Source organism: Mus caroli, chromosome 10, assembly GCF_900094665.2.
Source record: "Mus caroli chromosome 10, CAROLI_EIJ_v1.1, whole genome shotgun sequence".
Lineage (NCBI taxonomy): Eukaryota > Metazoa > Chordata > Mammalia > Rodentia > Muridae > Mus > Mus caroli.
Genome location: NC_034579.1, coordinates 120,699,498 through 120,726,763, shown reverse-complemented (window position 1 = coordinate 120,726,763; position 27,266 = coordinate 120,699,498). Strand labels below are relative to the sequence as shown.

Sequence of the window (27,266 nt, the reverse complement as noted above, 5' to 3'; positions counted from 1 at the left end):
TCTGCCTCCCGAGTGCTGGGATTAAAGGCGTGCGCCACCACGCCCGGCTTAAGTTAGTATTCTTAAGTGATGTCTGGAGGGAAAGAGGAGAAGAAGGGACCACAGATAAGTGTCCTTGATTTGGCCAGGAGCTACCCACCATGGTCTTGATGTTTCTGTCTCTTGTGTTTCCAGATTTCCTTTGAGTTTCGCTCTCTGCTCCACTCCCAGCTGGCGACCATGTTTTTTGATGAGGTTGTAAAACAGAATGTTGCTGCCTTTGAGCGCCGGGCAGCAACCAAGTTTGGTCCAGAAACAGCCATCCCCCGTGAACTCATGTTTCATGAAGTGCACCAAACTTGAGATGAGGGATTGTTCCTGGCCTCTAGCCCTCCTCACACCCAGTTTTATTTATTGGTTTGGCTCTTGCTCTGAGAGGTCTAATCTCCTCTCAATTCTTCCTAAACTGGGCTGCATGCTGTCTGAGCACAGGAAAGATAGCAGGTACGGAAGTTAGACAGATACACAAGAAAGTGTCAGGTACATTCTGAAAGCCTCACACGCCCAAGGCCTTTGCACACCAAATGAAAACCAGGGCGGTCGCCATCTCTATGCCTGGTTGGGGGAATACAGTAGTAACTTCCTGACACAGAGATACTGGCTAGCAAGAAACCTTTACCCTGCTAAGCTTCTCAGGAGAAAAGGCAGCTTGCCTCAGTTTAGGAACACGTCCATGCTGTCTGACAGGTAGAAGGTGAGGAGCTGCTTTACCACAGCGCCACTGAGCAGAGGAGGAGAAAGCACTCAACAGCGTGGTCCATGTTGTTGGGATGCACTTTTTTTCTTCCATGTGGCCTGAGTTTTTATAAAACTTCAATAAATGGTGACAGAGTGAATTTGTCATTTTTTGAGGGGGAGTGGGGGGGATAACATAGTAAGTAGAAGTCACAGCTTCCTTTCCTGCATGAGTCAAGGTGTAAGACAGCCTCTTGGACAGTGTCCCTGCTAACTATAGTAGCACATCCTGTATGCCAGGACTACCTACCCTCTCGCCTATTTATAGACATTTCCATAAAGTCACCTATAGCAGGAGTTTCAGGACAGATTCCCATATATCTAGTGCCTCTGAGGACCACCCTTATTTGGGGGCCTCCTTAAGGAAAAGGACAAGGAGACACACTAACCACAAGTGCCCTCTAGTGTCCTTCTAATTTGTCCTTGGTAGGCTTCTTGTTCCTTTCACCCACTGGGCTAGACCAGCTCCTGGCCTAGTCCAGGCAAGCACTTGTGAGGTCTCTGTCCAAATTAGGAGGGAAGAGGGTTAAAGGTAAAGACTTCTTAACCTTGGGGAGAGACTCGAGGTCTTTGGAAATCAGCCTCTCTCTGAAATGTCCAGCTTGCCTGAGGAGGAATGCTCAGAATCACTGCTTCAGACCTTGCTAACCAGACCCCTTCCTCACAATGAGTCTTTCAGGCCTTACGTAAGAGCAAGCTCAAACATTGTTAATAAAAACATTTATTATTTTTCATTTTATACAGAACAACCTGAAGTCTGCATCATGACTTTAACAGTTACCCAGGGGTTTACAGTGTGTCCATCTCAACAGTGTGGTGGTGCTGGAGTTGGGTTCTATACAAACACAGGCAGGAGCTTTGGGATGAGGAAGGGGCAGGACAGGAGTGTATCTCAACCCTTTCTCAAAGAAAAGGCGGTAGAGCATTCTGAGTCACTGAAAATCTGTGCAAATGGGGCTGCTAAAATAAGTGCTGTGCTATGGGCTCTTACTTAAGGGAAGAGCAAAAGACACTGATAAATAAAGGACCGTTTCCTTGACACGGGATGAGAAGAAGGCCCCCAGCCCTAGGTCCATCCATCTGATATTCAATGGGAACTGTGTGTAACTGCTGTTCAAAAAGAAAAGGTAGAACCCCTGGGACCAGGCCCCGAAGAGGCTGGTCATTCCTGAGCCCTTGTTCCGTGCCAGAGCATATTAACAGGAGAAACCAAGGTCAGAAGATAGTGGCTTATGTTCCATGGAAGTAAAAGACCTAGTTCACATTAAGTACTGATAAAGCCAAACGACCGGGAAGACCACAGGTCGGACAGACCTGCTGAGAGAGAACCCTAGTTGAGTTCGGGACAGGGAGACCCCCAGCATCCTCAGCTTGAGGCACAGCAGGTAGAGAGGCCTGGAAGGAAACATAACTCCCCAGACCTTAACTTTAATGGTATAAATTTAAAAGGAGAAATAACTCAAATGCTGGGTGCCAGTCACAATAAATACTACGCCATTTATGATCATCTGATACCATAAAAAGTTGCCAAAGCGTCTCCAGCTAACCAAGAGATCTTGCTAGGTAGGAGGTGTTTGTGTACATTGGGAAAGGCCCTAGTGTTGGACACAGCTGGCATCCAACATGATTTCTATGGAAAGAAAGGGGCCTGTCCCTGGCGTAGATAACTTGGGGGTGGCAGCGTAGAAACAAAGCTCCATGAGTGACTGCAGCTTGTCTGTAACCTGCTCTGACCTAAAGAGGAGGAGCCTGAGTCTTGCTCTAGAGATGGTGGTAGGCAGATCCAACCCTGACCACATGCTTCAGTCCCGGTCATCCTACAGCTGCTGGGCACCAGGAGGGGGAGGTGAGCTGGTGAGGGGAGAAGGGGTCACTTTGTCTTTCAAGTCTTAATTTATATTTTAACTTCAAATGTATTTTCAGTGCCTCAGATACAGTTTAATCTTAAGTCTTAAAGGCCCCTGAAACAAAACAAAATTACACTTTATTTTTAAGCTTCCTCGTTTTCTTATAGTCAGTTTCCCCCCAGTCTCCCATTTTACCCTTACTTAGAGTCCACAAACTTCATCAGGCCATCCGTGCTCATGGACTTGGGCCTTTCCAGGGGGAAGCCTAGGGCTCTGCTCCAGATGAGCTGGGCCAGCACACCCAGTGCCCGCGACACTCCGAACAGGACTGTGTAGTAGTTCATCTCCGTCATGCCATAGTACTGTCAAGGTAAAAGGGAAGCCTTGTGTGAGAGTGGTACATGCACATACACAGTAACATGGGAACACCCCTCCTCCTCAGTCTTAGCCCAGTCAGCCTTAAATAAAAAGAACACCAAGGAAAGTAGTGACAGGTCAGTCAAGGGCTCAACCCTAGCCCCTGCCACAGCAAGTACATCAAAGGGCTCTGTGAGGATGGATGCAGAAGAGTCCTTGCTCTGGTGGAGCCTGGTAGAGTAGACCTCAAAATCCATGTATTTAAAGCCAGAGGCCAAGGAAACAGCACAGTTGGTAGAATGTTTGCCAGTTAAGGCTGAGGGCCCAAGTTCAGATTCCTAACTTGTACATAAGTCAGGGTTGTGACATGTGCCCGAAATCCTGGAGACAAGAGGACCTCTTGAAGCTTGTCACCACAGAGTGGCATCAATGACCTCCAGGTTCAATAAGAGCCCTCTCATCTCCAAACATAGGATGGAAAGCAACAGAGGGAGACACTTGACAGCACCCCAGGAATCCTTATGCACTCACATGTGACAAACACATGAAAACATTCACCACCAACTAAGTACAAAAGTGCCTGATGAGTGCCTTCATCCCCAACCCTTGGGGACAGAGGCAGCGAATCTCTGGGTTCAAAGCCAGACTGGTCTATGTAGAGTTCTAAGTCAGTCAAGGCTACTGAGTGAGACCTGTCTCAACTAGGGGCACATGTGAGGCTCGGGGGTCCAAGCCCCCTGCTCTGATTAGGGAGCTGATTTTGTGCTTGGCAGAGAACAATGGGTACAAGGGAGAGAGAAAATAGGGAGGAGAGGACTCACCTGGAGCAGCACCCCACTGTGAGCATCTACGTTGGGCCAAGGGTTCTTAGCCTTCCCTTGCTCTAAGAGGATATTGGGCACAATCTTGTATAGCTGAGCAACCAACTTAAACATGGGATCCTTAGGCAGATGTTTCAGAGCAAACTCTCGCTGACAGGAATATCGTGGATCAGTCTTCCTTAGTACTGCATGACCGTATCCTGGGACAACCTGTAAAGAATGGGAAAAATAACCGAATTGGCATGTTCAGGTAGAAGGTCCTCTTCATTCTCAGGGTGATTTGGTCCTGGTGCTCAGGCAGGACTGTAAATCAAAGTCAATCTGGTAACTCAGTGAGACATGTCTAAGAATAAATGAAGTAAGGGCTGGAAATACAGCTCAGTGGTGGGATACTTGCCTAGCCATAAAATGCTGGGTTCAAGCCCTAGCATCATAAAAAAAAAAACTAAATTCACAAGGAAAACATATGGAGAAACTATAGAAAAAAAGCCCCTTCTTGGCTAATGCAGGAACTGCTTTTATTTTCTGTATTTTTTCCTTGAGACAGTGGTCTGGAGTTTCCTTTCAGACTGCAGTGTTTGGGTCTGAGTCTCTCCTGGCTGCTTACCCGTCCTGAGTTGAGTGTGTTCCAGATGTAGTCTCGTAACTTCTCATCTGACACGTCTTTGCCAACTTCCTTCTGTAGCTGTGTCAGCCAGACAAGCACCTCCTACATGTTAAGTTCAAGGGTGGGCAAAGAGAAATGTGAATGCGCATGCCAAGGGAAGCATGTCAAGATAAGAGATAGCGTTTGTGAGTAAAAAGAAAATACGGAACAGAAACAAAGAGAAAGGCCAGTCTCACCTGATTTGCTAGTCCATGTAGAGGCCCCGCCAGCCCATTCATGGCTGCTGCAAAGGACAGGTAAGGGTCTGAAAGGGCGCTGCCCACCAAATGGCTTGTGTGGGCACTTACATTACCACCCTCATGGTCACTGTGGGGATGTAAGGGAGAGCCAAAGGGAGAAAGAGAAGGGCTGATTATGACACAGACATTTCTTTTGTCATCTTGGCCTCATGGGCTCACAACACCCTAGAGCCCAGTCAGCGGATGCCCACTCCCCACGCCTACTTCCACTGATAGGGATATCAAATACACAGCTCACACACATTCTCAGCTACCCATCCCAGTTTAGTAATGATGACCAGAAGAGGGCGCTCCTGGGAAGTTGAACTCCCTTATGTGAGGCAATTTTCCTAGGCTTTTCAGCTTTCTTTCCTTATTTCTTGCCTAGTTTCAACCCTTACGAGATGTTTCTTCCTGTTTGCTATAGACCCCGTGTTCCCAGACAAAATAACTTTAAGAAGTTGTTTTGTTTTTGTTTTTTTTGAAACATACCCCAATACCTAGCTCCCATTGCTGGGCACAGTGGCACATGCCTTTAATCCTAGCACTTGGGAAGCAGAGGCAGGCAGTTCTTTATGAGTCTGAGGCCAGCGTCTACAGAGTGAATTCCAGGACAGCCAGGGCTACATAGACAGATCCTGTCTCAAGAAACAAAAATAAAAACAAAACAAACTTTCCCATCAATCCAGGCCCTGGGGCATAACACCAGCTGGAGCTCACCTATGGATGGTGAGGTACAAACGCATGAGCTCGGTGAACTGAGGGTCCGTGTAGCCTAACATGTTGGTAAAATTGTGGGACCAGTCTAGCTTAGAGTCAATGGCTCCGATACTGCTGCCCTCCCGGTACAGATTCCGGTAGATCTTGGCTGCGACGCACGGCAGCTTGGCAATGAGGTCCATGCAGTCCTCATAGATGAGCTGAAGAGAAGAAAGGTGGAGAGAAAGGAATTACCCACAGAGCATTAGGCTGTGATACTTACTGTCCTTTGCATTGATAGCTGTATGCTGAGTGGTTACATATTAAGTATACTTTGTGGTATGTAATAACAATAAGCATACACTGAGTAAACCACTATAATCCAGGTTTATAGCATCTGCAGTGTATTAGCACACAGTCCCCATTGTTTCCATCCCACTAAATACATGACTTCATATTCACAGATGAAGACCTGAGGTTCCCAGACCTTAGTTATTAAGCTAAAATATAAACCCTGGTGTGCTCAACTGTGGTCTTCTCCAGGATGCTGTAACTTTGGCACTACTGAACATGTGCTGAGATGTCACCTTTATGTGCACACAGAGGGAGGTGGAACATGGCACAGCACACAGAGAGATTCTCTCCCCTTCCATGGGGACTGAAGTTACAGATGCCTTTACATGTAAGCCACCTCACGGCCCACTGTTTAATATTAACTCTTTATTTCTTTATAATAATGTTTTAAAGTTAATTCTACATTTTTAGTGTCGACATCAAAGTGCTGACCAATTATTGACTAGCAAAAGCTTCGCTTCTGATACATGTATACTTTGATAGAAAACTTATGCAGCATTTAAGAAACCAGGCTCAATACCTGGCACTTAAATATTTTTTGTAAAATAAGGGGCTAGAGAGATGGCTCAGTGGTTAAGAGCACCTGCTCTTGCATAGGATCCAGGTTCAGTTCCCAGTTCCCAACATGCTGCCTAACAATGGTCTGTTAACTCCATCTCAGAGGATCAGAGCCCTCTTGTGGTATGTATGTGGGGCACAGATATACATGCAGACAAAACACCCATATATGTAAATCAATCAATCAATCTTGAAAACGAGGCCCCAAGAAGAGCATACTCTTTATGAAATACCAAATGCTCAGCAGTGAAAACATACACATTTACATTTTACAGATTATTATGCAAACCAAGCAGGTTATATTTATGTATTTAGAAAAATACATGCGGATGTACACATAAACACAGATTAATGAAAAATAGAAGCCAAGCCGGGCGTGGTGGCGCACGCCTTTGATCCCAGCACTCGGGAGGCAGAGGCAGACAGATTTCTGAGTTCGAGGCCAGCCTGGTCTACAAAGTGAGTTCCAGGACAGCCAGGGCTATACAGAGAAACCCTGTCTCAAAAAACCAAAAAAAAAAGAAAAGAAAAATAGAAGCCATGAATTTGAACGCTGCTTGTGGACGTTGTACATCGTGGTGCGGAGCCTAGTGCGCACCACGATGTACAACGTCCACAAGCAGGTATAAGGGAGGGTTTAGAGGGAGAAAAGGTAAGGGAGAATGTTATAATTATAATATAATCTCAAAAATAAAAGAAAATTTAAAAAATTCCCCCAAAGCAATACCATGCCACTACTACAACTGTGTTGTAGGAATGTAACTGACCACAATTCTCATGCCTCACTAGCTCCACTGCTATAAAATTCTGGCCAAGATTATTGTATTAGCTATCACTTATCAGTCATAAGATGCAGAAAAAAAAGGACATTTTAAAAAAATAAATGGGTCTTGCATGTGTACAAAAAATAAATCCAAACCAACAAAGCCACATGAAATGTTTGGATACCTCTAAAATATCTTATAGGCATTATTATAAAATATGATTTGCTGGGTAGTGCTGGCATACCCCAGGTGGATCTCTGCAGTCCAGGACAGTCAAGGCACTCATTGCTATACCTAGCTGACTAGTCTATTTCTTTTTTCCTTTTTTCCCTCAAAGATTTATTTATTATATATAAGTACACTATAGCTGTCTTCAGACACACCAGAAGAGGGCATCAGATCCCATTACAGATGGTTGTGAGCCACCAGGTGGTTGCAGGGATTTGAACTTATGACCTGTGGAAGAGCAGTCAGTGCTCTTCTATTTCTTACTACTTCTTTTTTTTTTTTTTTTTGGTTTTTCGAGACAGGGTTTCTCTGTGTAGCCCTGGCTGTCCCAAAGCTCACTCTGTAAACCAGGCTGGCTTCAAACTCAGAAATCTGCCCGCTTCTGTCTCCCAACTACTAGGATTAATGGCATGCGCCACCACTGCCCAGAAACTAGTCTATTTCTTTGTTTGTTTGGTTGGTTTTTTGTTTTGTTTTGTTTTTTTTCGAGACAGGGTTTCTCTGTGTAGCCCTGGCTGTCCTGGAGCTCACTCTGTAGACCAGGCTGGCCTCAAACTAAGAAATCCGCCTGCCTCTGCCTCCCGAGTGCTGGGATTAAAGACGTGCGCCACCACGCCCGGCGACTAGTCTATTTCTAAAAGATGAATTTTAGGGCCTACTGAGAGAAGAGAAACAACTGATACTGGATCCTTTTTTTTTTTTTTTTTCCCTAGAGCTGAGGACCGAACCCAGGGCCTCTACCACTGAGTTAAATCCCCAATCCCCTGATACTGGATCTTAAGAGCATCACGCCAATATCATAGGGCAAGTGATAACTAGAGGTCTCAGATATCAAAATACCCAGGGCTTTAGGGACAGTGAATTTGGCCATTTACAAAGAAATTGTGAAGCTAAAAATACACTTCAGCAGATAAAAGCACTAGCAGCTCTTGCAGAGGACCTGGGTTCAGTTCCCAGCCCCCAAATGGTAGCTCTCAACGATCTGTAACTCTAGATCCAGGTGATCTGATGCCCTCTTCCAACCATAAGCACTGTACACACGTGGTACACATACATATATGCATGCAGGCAAAACACTCATACACATAAGATAATCCACTCCCAAAGGATGAAACTTATAGTTAAATCACTGACTTCATGGCAATCTTTCCTATGATTGTAACCTACACAGTAAATAATTATTGTTTTGTTTCCCAAGACAGGTTTCTTTGTGTAGCCCTGGCCGTTTTCAAACTCTGCCCCTCTCTAGGGATTAAAGGTGTGTGCTACCGATGCCCAGCTGCACTGGCTAGTTTTGTGTCAACTTGACACAGCTGGAGTTATCACAGAGAAAGGAGCTTCAGTTGAGGAAATGCCTCCATGAGATACAACTCTAAGACATTTTCTCAATTAGTGATCAAGGGGGAAAGGCCAACTGTGGGTGGGACCATCTCTGGGCTGGTAGTCTTGGGTTCTATAAGAGAGCAGGCTGAGCAAGCCAGAGGAAGCAAGCCAGTAAAGAACATCCCGGGCTGGTGAGATGGCTCAGTGGGTAAGAGCACCCGACTGCTCTTCCGAAGGTCCAGAGTTCAAATCCCAGCAACCACATGGTGGCTCACAACCATCCNCGTAACGAGATCTGACTCCCTTTTCTGGAGTGTCTGAAGAAAGCTACAGTGTACTTACATATAATAAATAAATAAATCCCTCCATGGCCTCTGCATCAGCTCCTGCTCCCTGACCTGCTTGAGTTCCAGTCCTGACTTATTTCAGTGATGAACAGCAGTGTGGAAGTGTAAGCCGAATGAACCCTTTCCTCCCCATCACTTCTTGGTCATGATGTTTGTGCAGGCATGGAAACCCTGACTAAGACAGTAGCTATAACAGTTATTTGAACAGCAGGTAAAGGTACTTGTTATGAAGCCTAAGGACCTGAGTTCAGCTCCTGGGCTCCACATGGTAGGACCTTCACATGCATGCTTTGACACACAAGCACCCCCTATTTCCTCCAGTCCCAGGGGATTTAACATCTGGTCTTCATGGGTTCTCACACACATATGTTGCACATAAACTCACAATGGCTCATATATAAACACATAAGTGAATCTTTAAGAGTGTTTGCCTAGGATACATAGTCTTCCACCCCCAGCATCTCATAAAATGGTGTAGTGGCAAATGCCCATAATCCAACATTCAGAAGGCTAACGGAAGGCTCAAGGCCAGTCTGGATTATACAGTGAGTTCAAAGACAGTAACTGCTACATAGCAAGATTCTTCCAACACCTCTGTTTAATAAAGTGGTATGGGATATTTGCGTATGTGTATGTATGTCTGTGTGTCTGTATGTACGTGTCTGACCTATATGTGTGTATGTATGTGTGTGTATGTATGTAGGTATGTGTCTATATGTGTGTATGTGTGTATCTGTGTGTATGTGTCATTTACTTTCCCTAAACTACCTATTTCCAAATAAACAAAAGGAGCTGAGAAGATGGCATTGTCGGTTGAGCGCTCACTCCACAAGCAACTATGTAGATCTCCAGCACCCACGTGAAAACCCAAGCACAGCAATAGTGTCTGTAACCACAGCGTCGGGAAGGCCGAGACTGCTGGATCCCTGGAGTTTACTGGCCAGGCAAGCAAGCCAATTTAATGAGCTCATTTCAGTGAAAGATCTGTCTCAAAAAACAAAGTAGATAAAATGGAAAGGATAATAAAGACACCTGATGTTGACCCCTGGCCTCTACACACACCAACTCCACACTCAACAAAGAAAACAGGTGTCTTCTTGTAAACATAGAGCTACATAATCAGCACTTCTGTGGTCTGTGTAGAGTTAGAAAAGGACGGAAGCAGTGTGTGCTTATATTACGCACTTGGATAGCACACTATGGCCTTTCCGTATCCAATAGCAGAGTTTCAATGGTTTAGTCACTTTCCATTTTCAGTAAATAAAGCTTGTTGTGGGATCCTATTAGCAGGATGCTGGTCACCTTTCTAGCCCTGACAGTGCCTTGGGTTGTCTGCAGAAAGTGACTGGCATTAGTCCTCCTGGACTGTAGTTGATTAGCTATCATTCACTCAGACCTAAGGCATCATAAGAGCTCTCCTTGGGGCTGGAGAGATGGCTCAGTGGGGAAGAGCACTGACTGCTCTTCCGAAGGTCCTGAATTCAAATCCCAGCAACCACATGGTGGCGCAAAACCATCCGTAATGAGATCTGATGCCCTCTTTTGGTGTGCCTAAAAGACAGGTAAAGTGTACTTACATATAATAATAAATAAATCTTTAAAAAAAAAAGTGGGGGCTCTCCTTATTTGGGCTGGTGAGATGGCTCACTGGATAATGGCACCTAACAAACTGGGTTTGTCTTCAGACCTTCACATCGCTATGTGAGTGCTCAAATAAATAGGATGATAGGGGAAAAAATAGGAGACCCCACACCCTATTTTCTTTATGACTTCAACAGAAAACAAGTGGACTATCTTACAGTGAATTCTTACGTTTTGGGGACTGAACTTGGGGCCTCACTCATGGTAAGCGTGTGTGTGCTCTCTGATTCCAGTTCCTAACAGTTCACCCGACTCAAATCTCCTACCTCCCAGTACTTAGCTCGGTTCATTCCCTCTGCATATGCCCGGGCGAAGTTGCTTTCACTGTTGAGGGCTGTGATGGCTGCACTGAGCTGAGACATGGGGTGCAGATTGGTTGGAAAATTGTCCAGCATGGTGACCACATGAGAAGGCAGAGCTGCCCTTTTTGCCCATTCTCGTGAGAGCCAAGACACCTGTGAAAAAGGAGACATGCTCAGAAAAATAGAACAGTACTGAGTAAAGATAATGCAACAGGGTTCAGTACAATCCACTCAGGATCGGTCAGACTCTGCTGATACTTCTCAAAGCACACTCTTTAAACTTTAGCTATGGGCAGGTGGAGAGTACATTTTGACTAGAGACAAGCAAGGAAGGGGAAGGGCCAATATTCTTGGCTGTACCTGTTCCTCTGTGGGCATCTGTCCAGTTACCAGCAGCCAAAATAAGCCCTCAGGCAGGGGTTCTTCCCCACCCTTAGCCTTCGGCAGCATTTTCTGGCACTCGGGGATGCTGTAACCTCGGAAACGGATGCCCTTGAGAAAGAAGAGTGAGAATTACAACCAAATTTATTTAATCTGTCAGTCATAGAATTACACCAGACACACACTGGCCACTACGGCGGACAGGCAGCCTGAGTGAGTTTGATCCTTGGGATCTACAGCGTGGTGTGAGAGGATGGACTCCTAAGTTGTCTTCTGATGTTCAGGCTTACAGTGTGGCACTTGTACCTGGGCACATGCACCAAGGCACATACAAAGTAAAAGTATCTATTTACTTAGCAATATATTTATGGGGCCAGGTGTGCTGGTCTATAACTTTAATCCCAGCACTCAGGAGGTAGAGGCAGAGGCAGGAGAATCTCTTGTTTAGAGGCCAGCCTGTGTCTGAAGAGTGAGTTCAAGGATAGCACTACATGAAAAAAACCCTATCTCAAACAAACAAACAAAATGTGTACTTTTAAAATATTCATTTGCTTAAATTTTATTTTACTTTTTTTTTTTTTTTTNGCCCTGGCTGTCCTGGAACTCACTTTGTAGACCAGGCTGGCCTCGAACTCAGAAATCTGCCTGCCTCTGCCTCCCGAGTGCTGGGATTAAAGACGTGCGCCACCACGCCCAGCTATTTTACTTTATTAAAAAAAAAAAAAAATGGAGCATCACTGTACTCCTGGCATATACTATGTAGACCAGGGTGGCCTTGAACTCAAAGAGCTGTGCACCAGCACACCTGGCTATTCATGTTACTTTTCACTGTGTGTGTGTGTGTGGGGGGGGGGGAGAGAGAGAGAGAGAGAGAGCACAGAGAGATGTGACCAGCACTTTGCTTGTTTTATTCCTTAAGATTTATGTTTTATATGTATGGGGGGTGGGGGGGGGGGTGTACAGGTGAGTGCAGGTTCATGGTCTCCACAGAACAGGAGTAACAATTGTTTGTGAGCCAACTGATGTGAGTGCTGAGAGTTGAACTTGGTATCTATCGACAAGTGTAGTATGTGGGGCTGGAGAGATGGCTCAGGGGTTAAGAGCACTGACTTCCATTCCCAGCAACCAGATGGTGGCTCACAACCATCTGTAATGAAATTCGATGCCCTCTTCTGGTGTGTCTGAAGACAGCTACAGTGTATTCATGTACATTAAATAAATAAATCTTAAAAAAAAAAAATAGTATGAGTTCTTAACTGCTAAGCTACCTCTCTAGTCCCATAAATGTGGTTTTGTTTGTTTTTCAAGACAGGGTTTCTCTGTATAGTCCTGACCGTCCTGGAACTTACTCTGTAGACCAGGCTGGTCTCAAAACTCAGAAGATCTGGCTATCTCTGTCTCCTGAGTGCTGGCATTAAAGATGTGCAATTAAAAAAAAAAAAGTTATGCTTGCACTAGACTGCCATGGGTTCAAGGCCAGTCTGGTGTACACAGTCGGTTCTAGGTCAGCCAAGGCTACAGAGTGAGACCTATCTCAAAAACCAAACAAAACCAAATCATCAAAAGAGAACCAAAACCAAACAAAACCCCAGTACTTTCAGACATTCACTCTCCACATACTTACTGTGCTCTTACTCTGTACTGTGATGTACTAGAGCGAAAGCACGCTCTTCAGCTCCTATTCATACCTAGTCTGCACTGTGCTGCCCAGTTTCCAAATGCGTTTGTATGGTCACTGGTGGACAATGGAGTCTTACCTCGTCAGGATCAAGAACCGAAGTCTCATACACAAGTCCCTTCATGCCTCTCATGCCACCGTACATCTGAAGGAAGGAAGTTGTAACCAATCATCAGTGAGCAGACTAAAGCTGGGTGGAGCTTCATGGAGCCCAGAGAAGACATTTACTCTCTTTCTTGCAAGACTACACTTAGGAGGCAGCTTCTGGGGCTGAATTTCTAGAACTGACCAGCCTGTTATAAGACTGCCATGCTGGGATGCATGTTCATGCCGAGGTATTACTGTCTCTTTAATGTGTCTGCCTTTGTTTGCTTCCTTTTCTTAACTGTATTTTATTTTTCCTCCACACTTATTGCTAGGTTAGATGGAATTAGATCTATTATGGGCAGAGGGAGGGAAGGAGGCAATGATTGGACACTGGTAGCTAAGTGGCCCAAACTCTTAAGGCTGAGGAAGCTACCGTAAGGCTAGAGGACTTGCTGGAGTGCAGTCTAACTGGATGGCGGGCACAGGATCAATCAGAAAACAGTGCAGCCAAAAGTTCAAGAGTTGTGAGCTCAACTTCATTCATCTTTGTCAGAGGCGAATGAGGATAGGCGTAACTATTAAATTTACAGAAAAGAAGAAGTGCTCTCTAATGAATACCACAAACCCCAACATTTCACTGCACAGAACAGAATGCTTCTGAACCACCAAGAGAGAAAACGGTGCCTTCGGGGCACACATTACAGAGCTATCTTCCTCATCTAAGTCATCAAAGCTCTTACCATGTCCACAGTGATCTGGCCCACCACTGTCTTTCCATGTTGCTGTTTGAAGGTCTTAATTCTGGCCTGCTCCTTAGGTATCAGATTGCTCAGTACATCTTTCAAATTCTAGAAACAGAAATAGAAGAGTTAAGTGATGGAAGAAAAACCTATAGCGTTTCCTACTGTGGAGAAGGTATGTGCAGAATGTTTGTTAGCGTTTCTTGGTCTGCCAGGCATGGGGAGGAGGGAAAGGGGAGCTTCATTTTGTAGAGATGGAATGTCCTGGATATGGACAATGATGCTCACTTAATGATTAAAAAGTCAGAAATGGTGGGCGCATGTCTATAATCCTAACACTCAAGAGGCTGAGGCAGCAGGATTAGTAAAGTCACCCTGAACAGAAGGGCCACATATCAGGGCCTTGTACCAGGAATGAAAGCAAACAAAAACTGTAAATTTTACTTCATTCAGGGGTTATGAGTATGACTTAGTGGAAAACTGCTTTCTTAGCACGTTCGAGGCCTTAGCTTTAATGCTCAGCATTACAAACACAAAAAGGAGAGGGAACATTTACTATTTCCACAGTATATTCCACTGAATAAATTTCTTTAAATAGTGTTATACTAATCACAACAATAATAATTACTGCCTAATTCCTTCAGTCTTAGGATAACCAGGTAAGTAGTTGCCAAGACCCTATCCTGAGGTCAGACTGCGGCAAGGACTCTGTGATCCTTGCCAGATCTTACCGTGGAAGAAGCACTAGCATGCCGGGCGGCAAGGACGAGGCAGGATGAGTTCTGCAAAGAGACAAAGACAAAATCCTTACTAATGCCTTTCTATCAAGGAGTTGCAGTGATTCATTCTCCCACTCCATTTTCACCTTTTAGGACATTTTGGCATAAAGCTGAACAGCTGGCTGGTAATTCTGCTTCTCATTCCCACAGTGTCACTGATGTTCCTGTGAGAACTGTCCTGTCCTTCACACTGTTGAGTTTCTGGGCAACAGTTGTTAAAGTGTCTAGTGCATCCACATTTAATTGTCAACATGTCTGAGTGGCCCCACTGGCAATTGCTCCTGCTGCTGCTAGGATGTCTGCATCATTAAAGTCTCCTTATTCAATTAACCTGTCCAATCCTTTCACAACAGCATTCCTAACTCTCACGGTTTATTTTATTTTCTAGAGAACCAGACAGGAGCAACCAGGGTGTTGCATATCTGATTATACAAAGATGTTAATTACAACTGATGCAAACTACAATTGTCATGTTCTGTCTTGCCCCTTAAAAGGAGAAGTAGGAAAGGATTATACCCCTTTCTGGTTTTAAAAGCACATAGAATATCTACAAAGAAGCAACTGACAGACAACTACTTAAGATGATCAGCAGAGGGGCTAGAGAGATGGCTCAAACCTGCTCATGCAGAAGACTCAGGTTTCAACCCCAGCACCCACATGGTGACTCACAGCCAGCCTATGATTTCAGTTCTGGGGAACCCAGGGCCCATTTATGGGTCCTGCAGACACCAGGCATGCAAGTGGTACACAGGCATACATGCAGGCAAAACATCCATACACATAAAAATTTCAATTATAAGAAAAATAAAAATAAAAGAATTAGAGGAATTTTAATGGTAGTAAATTACCCTATGTGTGACATTTGTTTTTAGGTGTCAACTTAAGAGTATTAAAAATACCTAAAAGAAGAAAAACTTAGAAAGAAACTCTGAGGGGGACTAAATGAGAAGAAAGTCACAAGGTCAATGTGGGTGTGGACTACCCCATCAGCAGGGGGCCTCACAGAAAGAAGGAAAAAAAACAAAAAGTAAAAACAAATCCAGAAGAGGTAAATCAGTCTCTTGTCTCTCCCAGCTTTTCTCCAAGCACACAGCAGGCCCTGCCTTTGAACACCATGAACACTTTGAACACTGGTACTTCCCAGGTTCTCAGGCTTATGAACTTGAGTGGAAACATACTATTATTCCAGGCGTCCTGTTTACCTCTTTAACTGTGTGAACATGCACTCACCTGTAAGTGTATCTGTATTATCTATATAGATATAGATACATATACAAATATAATTTTATTTCCCCCCCCCTTTTTTTTTGACAAGGTTTCTTTATATAGATCAGACTGGCCTCAGACTCAAAGATCGCTTGTTTCCACCTCCCAAGTGCTGGGATTAAAGGTGTGCCCTGTCCCTCCTAGCATTTTTATATATTATCTATGTGCACTGTACAGGCATGCACCCACGGGCACACACACACACACACACTCGCTCTTACTGACTCTAAAACCTTGATTAACAAACTACTCAAAATGATAAAGGAAAAAATTCAAGTTAGAACAATTTTAATTGCAAGGAATACAGAATACTTGATTTGAAAAGGAAAGCCCAGCATGGGATGGTGCACACCTTAGTCCTAGCACTTGGGACAGAGGCAATAGGATCACAACGTCTACAGAGTGAGACATGTCTAAACAACAAAATCAAACCAGAGGTGGCCAGAGAGCGAGCTCAGCAAATGGAAACACTGGCTGCTCTTCCAGAGGACCAGGGATTGCCAGCAGCCATGTGGCAGCTTACGACCATCTGTAACTCTAGTTCTAGGAAGTCCAATGCCCGCTTCCAGCACCCGCAGGTACCAGGCACAGATGGTACACAGAAGAACTTGTCTAACATGCACAAGGCCTTGGATTCCCGCTCTGCTCCCTCAAAGAACTCCATAAACTTTACGTATGTAGTGATACAGCCAATAGTCTCAGCACTCAGGAGGCAGAGGCACTAGAAACCGAGTAAGATAACCCTCAGCTGCATGAGTTTGAGTCCAGCCTTGTACCATGTCTCAAAAGTAAATGAATTAATGGAAATGCAGACTTGGGTCTCAGACTTAATTTCAATCTGCAGTTTACATGAAAAATTGCAGCAAGTCCTAAATGCAGGTCTACACCTTCATTCTGTTATGTTGGCTATGAGACCTAACATAATAGTCTCACGTTTCAAATCTCTAAAATGATAATAATAATAAGCCAATTCTAGGGGTGTGGGAGATGGCTCAGTGGGCAAGAGTGTTTACTCTGCAAGCATGAAGACCAAGCCCAAATCTCTAATACCCTCATAAAAAGCAAGACATCAATACTAAATTGTAGCTGTTTTATTAAAATTACTAGGCATTTTGTTATTAAATAAATATAACGCTGGGCATGGTGGCGCATACCTTTAATCCCAGCACTCGGGAGGCAGAGGCAGCAGATTTCTGAGTTTGAGGCCAGCCTGGTCTACAAAGTGAGTTCCAGGACAGCCAGGGCTATACAGAGAAACCCTGTCTTGAAACAACAACAACAACAACAACAAAATATAACCTGTAAATTCTTTTCAGAATATTTTAACATATCTATTTTAAATGCATTTCTATCCATAATTAGCATCTTCTACATATGTAGGTTTAAAAAAACAAAGCAGTAAGATAATAGTCGTGCTGCTTGTACCTATATCTCAGAAACCGTGGGGCGGAGAAAGGGGGTCCTACGAGCCAGTCAGCCTAGCCTGAAAAGGGTAAGCATCCAGTCTCAAAGCAGTTGCAAACACTGACAGAAGACACCCAGCCTCGCACCTGGCTTCCACTCATACATGCACCTACACACTTATAATAGTATGCACCACACACAAGGAGCCACTTTCAGAAAGTTAAATAAACTACAGGAGATAATTTGTATGAAGGAATGCAGGAGGGCTGGAGAGGTGGCTCAGTAGTTAAGCACACTCGTTCTTGCAGAGGACCCAGCACCGACATGCTGGCTCACAATCATGGTAACTCCAGTACCAGAGGATCTAAGAACCAGGCAAGCAGGTGGTGTGCAGACATACATGCAGGCAAACCACATATATACATAACGTTAAAAAAAGAAAGAATCTTAAGTAAAAGCTGGGTGTGGTGGTGAAAATCTTTAATCTTAGCACTGCAGGTAGATAGATCTCTGCAGTTCAAGGTCAGCTGGTCTACAAACCAAGTTCTGGGGCACCTAAGGCTGTCCGTTACATAAAGGAACCCTTTCTGGAAAAACCAAAAGCCAAAAACCGGAAAGAAAAAAATTTAAAGCATGCAAGACACTGATTTGTGTATAAGTACTTGTCTGTATAATACTTGTTTCTTTAAGACTGCAGTGGCCTTGTGGCATGGTGGTGACAGGCCTGCAATCCAAGCACTACAAAAGCTGAAGCAGGAAGACTCGTGTGCTAGGCTAGCCTGGGCTACAGAGTGAACCCATGGATTTGAAAAAAGAAAAAAAGAGCCAGGTGTCATGGCCACGACCAGGTGGAAGGTATATTAGAGAGAGGGGTCGGGAATTTAACAGTCTCAGTTACAAACCACATCCCAGTTCGAGAGCTATGTGAGACCCTATCACAAAAGAAGGAAAAAAAGAAAAATGAAAAACAGAGAATTGTACTGGCTACCACAGGAGTCAGTTAAACTCTACTAGGAAAAAGTGAGTCTCTAATTCCCTTTGGCAACAAAACAGGAAATAATTCCTCGATTTCCTTTTTTTTTTTGTGAGGGGTGTTACTGAGACAGGGTTATTACTCTATAGCCAAGGGTATTCTGGGACTCAGTATATAACCACACTAACCTGGAACCTGTGCCTAATTCCTCCCTAAAACCTTCTAAAATGTCTGCAGCTCTGGAAAGGAGGTGCTTGGGGAGGGTCACATCCAAGCATCCAATGGAGGGCACACCTCCATTCAGATAAATGGTTGCCTCATAGAGCTGCAGAATGGCTTTGTACAGTACACACAAGTTATTCTCACTGATAGAACAGGCAGATTACAAACTTCTGAGTCACTCTTGAACTTCTATCTCCCAGCTCCTCCCCCACCCACCCTGGAGGCGTGGTACCAGGGATTTCAGTTTCTGGTTGCTTGCCACAAGCAGTCACCTCACAGAACAGCAGCTGTCAGGCGAATCAGGCAGCCACTTCACTCAATAGGTTAGTTCCTTCCTGGGAAGAGCTGCTACCACAGCTTGGTGAATAATGGCTGACAGCCAGGATTCCTTCCCTAAAGCATAAAAATGCAAGTACCACAACCATTAAGAAGTTTTTTCAAACCTCCTATCATATGCAGTTGCCTTGAGTTTGCTCATTGTATTTGAGGCAGGATCTCGAGTAACCCAGGCTGCTCCTGCTTGACTCCTGAGTGCTGGGGTTACAGGTTTGCCTGTTTTACACCTGACTGACTACTTCTGATCTCTTTCATTTCAGAGACAAGGTCTCACTATGTTGCCCAGGTTGCCATCAATGAGAGCTGGGACTGCAGGCACAAAGTACCTGGACCAGTGAGTTTGCAATTATTGATGGAAGTAGATTATGGTTCTCAAATGGGCTGATATCAAAAAATATATCACCTTTATTTTACAGGGCTAAGAGAGAAAAATGAGTTATGATAATGCTATAAATTTTTTTTCTTGGGCTGAAGAGATGGCTCAGAGGTCAAGAGCACTGACTACTTTTCCAGAGGTTCTGAGTTCAAATCTCAGCAACCATATGGTGGCTCACAACCATCTGTAATGAGATCTGATGCCCTCTTCTGGTGTGTCTGAAGACAGCTACAGTGTATACATAAAGTGAATAAATAAATCTGGTTTTTTTTTTGTTTTTTTCAATACAGGGTTTCTCTGTGTAGTCCTGGCTGACCTGGGACTCACTTTGTAGACCAGGCTGGCCTCAAACTCAGAAATCCACCTGCCTCTGCCTCCCAAGTGCTGGGATTAAAGGTGTGCGCCACCACCACCCAGCTTAAATAAATCTTAAAAAAAAAAAAAAAAAAAAAAAAAAAAAAAAAAAAAAAAAAAAAAAAAAAAAAAAAAAAAAAGAAAGAAAGAAAGAAAAGAAAGAGAAAAAAACTTTTCTTTGGCTCAGGAGTGGGGGTGGGGGTATTTGAAGCCACAATTCTCATACTCAGTGAACTAAATCAGGCAGGGTGCACTGGTGCCCACCCTTAATCATAGCACTAGAGACAGTGAGTTTGAGGAGAGCCTGGTCCACACACATTAAGTTCTACAACAGCCAGGGCTACATTGTGAGACTTAATTTCAAAAATAAATAGAAACACCTGCCTCCTTAGTGTATGACTCTCAAAAATAAACAAGACCCGAAGTTAACCCGAAGTAGTTAAGACTACTGCCACAGTTGTACACACCTATAACCTTAGAAGTTGGGAGGTAGATGCAGGATCAGTTTAAAACCAGCCTCAGATATATGGAACCCTGTCTCAGAGAAACTTGAAAAGGAAATTTAAAAAAAGAACCACCACCAACCAAAAAAGGAAAGAAAAACCAACCAACAAACAACAACAGTAAACTGGCCTAGGACAAAGACGCCTCTGTTTCCAGAATCAGGTCAGAGAACTAAAGCCATTACACCCTGTGTTTCACAATGGTCATGCTGGAAGCTAGCCTGCAGTGTTTGTCAGGCCACTTACAGACCCAGCAGAGTAGTCCAGACTTTATACTCTGACCTCCATAATACTAATAAGAATTCTCTTAATAATTCTACCTGTCAAGCCAGGCAGCAGTTGTATACTCCTGTGATCCTGGCACTGGGAGACAGAGGCAGGCAGATCTCTAAGTTTGAGGCCAGCTTGGTCTACAGAGAGAATTCCAGGATAGCCAGGGCTATAATACCTTGTTTGTTTGATTGTTTAAAATAAGATAAAATCTACATATCATTTTTCTTTTAAATTTTGTATTATATTACTACTTAAGTGCTTGAGTCACACATATACACCATGGCTTTGGTGTGGAGGTCAGAGGACAAATTACAGAAATTGGTTCTGTCTTTCCACCACGTGGGACCGGAGTGGTCATCAAGCTTAGCAGCCAAGTGCCTTTACCTGCTGAGCAATCTTGCTGAAAACCAACTCAGGTCTTCCACAAAAGTAGTTTATGCTCTTAACTAATGAGTCATCTCTCCAGATCCAATTTATTGTTTTTTAATGTATTAGCTTTTATTACTTTTAACTTGGAAATTCATCGCTGGGCTGGTGAGAACGCCCAGCAGTTAAAGGCACTTGCTGCCACACCAGATGATCTGAGTTTGTAGAAGGAGCAAAAAAATTAACTCATATAAACTGCCTTCTGACCATTTGTAAGTGCTGTATGACATGCGCCCAGACACAAATTATTACATATACATACACCAAATGTCACCTTAGCACTTTCTTTAAAATAATAAATTATTTCCTCACTTCTGCTAGGTTTTTTAAAAAACAAGTTTTAGCTACTAACACTTTGCTCTAGGTTTTACAAGATTCCTTTCTAAAGTCATGTAAAATAATAAATAAAGCTGGGTATGGTAGGTCATGCCTGTAATCCCAGCAACACATATCAGTTCAAATATATGATATATTCAAAAATATATCAGTTCAAAAAATATAAACATAAACTGTCAGATTCCATCCCGTTTCTTCAGGATCACAATCTCATCAAATCAGCAAGCATGCCAGATAATGGTGCCTACGAAAATCTGGGCAGTGGAAATAACTGGCAGATGCTAAGAAGATAGTGCTAAAGTTGCACAAGAAATTATGTGGCTTTAGTTGAGATCCAAGTCTGGTTTCCTATGCTGCATGCTTGGATTCTAAAAACCGAGAATGCCAATAGAGCTCTTCTCTACTTACTCACATACACTTCTGCCCTTTGCTGACTGACTGAGCCCATGAAGTCATATGCTACCAATTTAAAAGTTAGTAGGAACAAACAGACTTATCCCACAATTAACATTAAGTCCCACTTGGTCAAGGAAGGTAAATGTCCACAGATCAGAGTTTTGCCTTCAAAAGTTTTGGGTGTTAAGCCTATTTCACCCGAGAAGAATGACTCTGCTTTGTTGAGATTAATTTCAGATTAGGGCTTATAGAAAATGTGCAGTGAAGCTGGGCATGGTGGTGCACGCCTTTAATCCCAGCACTCGGGAGGCAGAGGCAGGCGGATTTCTGAGTTCAAGGCCAGCCTGGTCTACAAAGTGAGCTCCAGGACAGCCAGGGCTATACAGAGAAACCCTGTCTCGAAAAAACAAAACAAAAAACAAAAAAACAAAAAAAAAACAAAAAACAAAAAGTTCCAAACAGCCTAGCTTAGAGAAGTCATTCTCACTGACACAGAATTCCCCTTTAGGATGGGTATGAAGGTGAAGCCTTGAAGCAGACTTAACATGGGGGTTAAGAAAGAGTTCTTGGGGGCTGGCGAGATGGCTCAGTGGTTAAGAGCGCCGACTGCTCTTCCGAAGGGTCCCGAGTTCAAATCCCAGCAACCACATGGTGGCTCACAACCATCCATAATGAAATCTAATGCCCTCTTCTGGAGTATCTGAGGACAGCTACAGTGTACTTACATATAATAAATAAATAAATCTTTAAAAAAAAAATTAAAAAAAAAAAAAAAAAAGAAAGAGTTCTTGGCCAGACTTGGGTTACATGGTGAGATTCTTAAAATAATATTCCTTATAAATAAGGCTGATAAAGCATGTTGACTTCAAAAGCTTAAAGGTGACCGAAAAGACCAGGACAAAACCGAGCTCAAAAATGATAGGTATGAGCTACATACCTCCTGGCCAAGGTCTACTTATATATCTATAGGTCTTGAAAGATTTTATTTTTTGGTTAAAAAAAAATTTTTTTTAATTCCTTTTTCTAATTGTTTTTGTTTGTTTGTTTGCTTGCTTTCTTTAACAGGTTTCATGTAGCCCCAAGCTGGCCTGAAACTTTTGGAACTTGAGATCTTCCTCCCTTAGCTTCTTCAGTCCTGGAATTACAACCTTGCATTAGTGCAGGGGCACACACTGAAGGGTATAAACCCAGGGTCTTGCACATCACTGAGGCAAATCACTGACCTCCATCTCCATATTTTCAGCCTTTTCTTCTTCTTTTCTTTTCTTTTAAAGATTTATCTATTATATGTAAGCACTCTGTAGCTGTCTTCACACACTTTTTCTTCTCTGTCCTCCCCGCTTGCTCCGGGTCAAACATTTTTTAATCTATTATATGTAAGTACACTATCACTGTCTTTAGACACCCCAGAAGAGGGCATCAGATCTCATTAAGGATGGTTGTGAGCCACCATGTGGCTGCTGGGATTTGAACTCAGGACCTTGGGGAGAGCAATCAGTGCTCTTAACTGCTGAGTCATCTCTCCAGCCCCACTTTTTTTTCTTTCTGAGACAGGGTTTCTCTGTGTAGCTTCCTCCATCCTGGAACTCACTCTGTAGACCAGGCTGGCCTCAAACTCAGAGATCAGCCTGCCTCTACTCCCCCTTGTGCTGAGATTAAAGATGTGCACCACCACCAGTCTTTAAAGTCTCTTAGTATTAAAAAGTAAAACTGGTCACCAATGACTAAGGGAACGGAGCTAATTTAGAAAGCTTAGGCAGATAAGAGCAATGCTGATATGCTGAAAGGCTCCCCAGACTCCCAGTTATACTGCATGGCCCTCTCCAGGTTCTACCCCTTAACTTTGTTAGACTTTGACAGATTTGTGTGTTTTTGTTTTATTGTTGCTGTTCTCATTCCCTGTGTGTCTGTGACTTCGGGTGTCTTCCTCCACTGGTCTTCAACTTATTATTAACATCTGAATAGAAAATCTCCTTAAAACCTGGTTTCCTGGGCTGGCGAGATGGCTCAGTGGTTAAGAGTGCCGACTGCTCTTCCGAAGGTCCCAAGTTCAAATCCCAGCAACCACATGGTGGCTCAAAACCATCCATAACAAAATCTGATGCCCTCTTCTGGAGTGTCTGAGGACAGCTACAGGGTACTTACATATAATAAATAAATAAATCTTAAAAAAACAAAAAACCAAAAACCTGGTTCCTGACAGACTGACTGGCAAAGGATACCCTGAGGTTCCATCTGACTCCATTCTTCCCTCGACCGCAGCACAATAAGGGTCATAGGTGATGTAACTAAACGTGGCCTTTAGGTGGAGATAGGGATTTGAACTCAATCCTTATACTTACACATCAATCACTCACACTTGTGCAGTCTGTGCATCTGTGAAACCCAGAATGTCCTTGAATTTGTAATGATCCTCCTGTCTAAGCCTCCCAGTGTTTGTTTTACAGTTGAGAGTCCCCTTGCCCTGTTTCTGGGCTTTGCTGATTTTTTTGTTGTTTTGTTTTGGTTTTTGATACAAAGTTTCTCTGTGTAGTCTTAGCTGTCCTGGAACTCACTCTGTAGACCAGGCTGGCCTCCAGCTCCAGATCACAGTGATCCACCTGCCTCTGGGATTGCAGGCAAAGGTGTGTGTCATCACCACCTGGCTGCCCTTGCTGATTTATTAACATCTGAATAATAGAGTAAGCCTCGGGGCTGGTGAGATGGCTCAGTGGGTAAGAGCACCCGACTGCTCTTCCAAAGGACAGGAGTTCAAATCCCAGCAACCACATGGTGGCTCACAACCATCCTTAACGAGATCTGGCTCCCTCTTCTGGAGTGTCTGAGGACAGCTACAGTGTACTTACATATAATAAATAAATAAGATTAAAAAAAAATAATTAAAAAAAAAAAAAGAGTAAGCCTCACCTCTTTACTTGGGAGAAGCAGGTAGCTCAGGATGGCCTCAAACTTACTATGTACCCACTGTCTCCGTTTCCCCAGTGTTGGGATTACAGCCACGTACCATCGCGCTCAGTGCAAGGCACACTGAGATTCAAGCAACTTGACCAACCAAGTACAAAAGACTAGCAAAGTTTCTGGGATCCTCCACTTCTAACATAAAAGTAAAGAATGACAACACAAATGTGGCCCAGTCACCCTCCCAAAGCATTATGAAATTTCCTAGGGCTTTATGAAGCAAGATAAACTCAAAAAAAGTAAACCCAAAAGCTTTTTCAAGTTCACTGTTGTGTTAGACTATCTGGTCTGGGCTAGCAGCTCCTGAACCGATCTAATTATAGGTCCACCATTCTGCCAAACACCGTCTAGAACTTGCTTTATTTCCCAAGAGGTTTCCTTACCCAGTTCCCTGGCAGCAGCAGTAGCAACAGCCAAGTAAGACAAGTGTCTACCAAATAACCAGTCTCTACCTTGTTGCCGGACACAGAAAAGCCCCAAGATAAACCCTACAAGTTTTGTGGTACATCTGATAACCATGCATCTCACACAGAAAGTCAAAACCATCCTAAGTCTTTTCTTTCCTCCAGGTGTACTCTACTTCAAACTACCTACTGATGAGAAAAACCTATTAGTTCCTTTAAAACTAAAACAGAAGCCAAGGTCATTTGTGGGACTGTCCCCACTTGGGATAGAGCTGAAATTCCCTCAGCAGAGCTGGGTCTCTGTTTAAAGGCCCACGTTATGCTGAGCCCAAAGTAGTGATAACGTGAAATTAAGAGTTATCCCTACTTGGACTTGAACTTCAGAATTCAAAAGGCAAACCATCAAATAAATTAAAGGGCCCCAGGGAATAAGGGGAAGTACTCCTGGTAGGTAGTAGAATTGAGTCATGTGACCTTGGTGTTACTACCTCACGCCTTGTCTTCATTTATTGGCCTGTAGCTTGGAGGAACAACCTTTCTGGTTCTTGCTAGAGCCTTATGTGATACATAATCAGCAGGTTTAACAGAAATGCCCCACCCTATCCAAGCTCCTCCTATATACATTAAGTGCAGAAGTCCCAAGGACAAAGAGGAGCTGGGGGGCTCTAGTCCCCTAACAAAACTAAAACGGCGGGGTCACTTACAGGCTTCAATTACACTAAGGAAAGAAACAGGTCCTGACAGGACTCACCCTACAAAGCAGAGCCCAAATTAGCCCCAGTGACCAAGTGAGCATATTTATACATCCCCCACTCCTCCTCCAACAGTTCTCTCCCTAATTCGGGGGGCCACGCCACACATCTGCTCTCTGGCCTTGCAGCCTGGGCCCTGCATCCCTCGCTTGCATCTTGGATGCTTGAAATGACAGAAGGCGGGCCTCCGGGGCTCGGGGCCGCCGGGGGCTGCAGGCCGGCGCCGGCAGCGTTCACCTTAGCCGGAAGGGCACGCAGCACATGGCCTAGGAGCTCCGGGAAGGGCTGGCGGCTCGCCAGGGCCGGGCCCCTTTAAGGCGCGGAGGGCTGCGCTCCGGTGTGGGAGGGAGAGCCGGTGCCGGAGGCCCTGCGGTCGCCTCAGCCCCACCCCGCGCGCCACGGCGCGCTCCCTCCTTTAAGCTCACCTTGGCTCCCAAGAGCCGGGTTGCTGCAGTGAGTAGAGCCATGGCGGGCGAAACTCCGGGACCTGGCGGGAAGGGACCGAAGGGAGAGAGCTGCAGCTTCAACAGGAGCGGTCGCCGCTGTGATGGAGACCGCGCCAACCGGCCGACAAGGTTGAAAGGAGGCGGCTGAGGGGAAGGGTAGACAAACCGGCACAGGCGCCCAGCCCAGGGTCCTCGGCGAGGCCCCGCCCTCTGCCCGAAACTTGAGCCCGCCCCCCTCCGGGGACCCACCCCGGCCTCGGCCATTGGCCCAAAATGGAAGAGGGGCGGGATCTGAGCCGTTGACAGATGTTCTAGCGGGGAGGATTGGACCGTACGGATTAGGCTAATTAGGAGTGGGTGGGAAAGGGATTGTAGGTGTCTAAGGATGTGCCTGAGAACTCAGTTAACTTCCTTCTTTGGCTTTTCCCTTTGCCCTTAACACATTTCGGGTTCTCCGGAGAATGCTGAAGATAAAGCTCCAGCACGCGACATTTGAAGGTCACAGAACACTGCAACTGACCATTGCACTTCCTCTACCTGCTTGGCATGCTTTCTTAAAGAATGTCTTTGGTTAATGACTTCATGGCCGTGGAGGTGACATCACACAGAAAGCCCGCTATGATGCCAGAGTTGGTTGCTTGATGGTCATTTGTGAACAGAAGAAATCTTGAAATTACAGATACTGACCCCGTTATGTGGAGAAGAGCAAAACCAGAAGCCTGAATGTTTAGTGATGTTTGTGAACTATATGTAATATAAGTCTTACAAAAGCCCTCTTAATATGAAGGAACCTTTCAGTCTTTGGGTCCTGGGCCTTATGATTCTGACATTCTTCATAAAACCCCATAGAGCCAGCCCACCTCAGACACAGGATCAGGAGCTGCAACTGTCCACTCAAGATCAGGCGTTAGACACTCTCTCTTTTCGTCCCATCATTCACAGTATTTCCAAAGGACTCGAGGACGTTTATCCTACTTGGCTCTCTCTCTCTTATTTCTCCCTCAGAAAACATTGCAGTGAATGACACAAGGATTTAATGATCTTACACATCACTCTTAAATGCCCTGGGGTAGAACACCTCAGAACTTCTGTACTTTCCTGTGCCTACTGTGTAATTGGCCTAAGGGTGAAGAGAAGCTGACCCAATGATCAGAGCACCTTATCTGTAAACGCCAAGCCTCAAAATGTACAATCCTTTTATCTCACCACATGACAGTAACAAAGTGCAGAGGTCTCAGTATCCATGTAAGCCAAGTTCAGATAGTCCTTGTTTATA

The 27,266-nt window shown here is 44.4% G+C and overlaps 2 protein-coding genes and 1 non-coding gene across 3 annotated transcripts in view; 1 reads left to right on the top strand and 2 right to left on the bottom strand.

The window, feature by feature from the left end:
* Coq10a (coenzyme Q10A) overlaps positions 1-875 on the top strand; it is a 6,099-nt gene extending 5,224 nt beyond the window's left edge. The window contains 1 exon segment of the mRNA XM_021173682.1: positions 111-875. Within this exon segment, the coding sequence (XP_021029341.1) occupies positions 111-342 (232 nt within the window). The 3' untranslated portion in view covers positions 343-875.
* A 602-nt stretch (positions 876-1,477) lies between these two features.
* Positions 1,478-26,196, bottom strand: Cs (citrate synthase). The gene is made up of 11 exons (XM_021173680.2): positions 25,970-26,196; positions 14,518-14,568; positions 13,787-13,894; positions 13,039-13,104; positions 11,261-11,392; positions 10,865-11,053; positions 5,405-5,604; positions 4,643-4,772; positions 4,407-4,508; positions 3,800-4,009; positions 1,478-2,983 (listed from the first exon to the last, which is right to left on the bottom strand). Exons 1-11 carry the CDS (start codon positions 26,009-26,011, stop codon positions 2,819-2,821), a joined length of 1,395 nt encoding a protein of 464 aa, XP_021029339.1. The 5' UTR covers positions 26,012-26,196; the 3' UTR covers positions 1,478-2,818.
* On the bottom strand, positions 14,957-15,094 carry LOC115032192. The gene has a single exon (XR_003837850.1). It is a non-coding gene; the product is annotated as a U8 small nucleolar RNA (small nucleolar RNA).
* Positions 26,197-27,266: the final 1,070 nt, after the last annotated feature.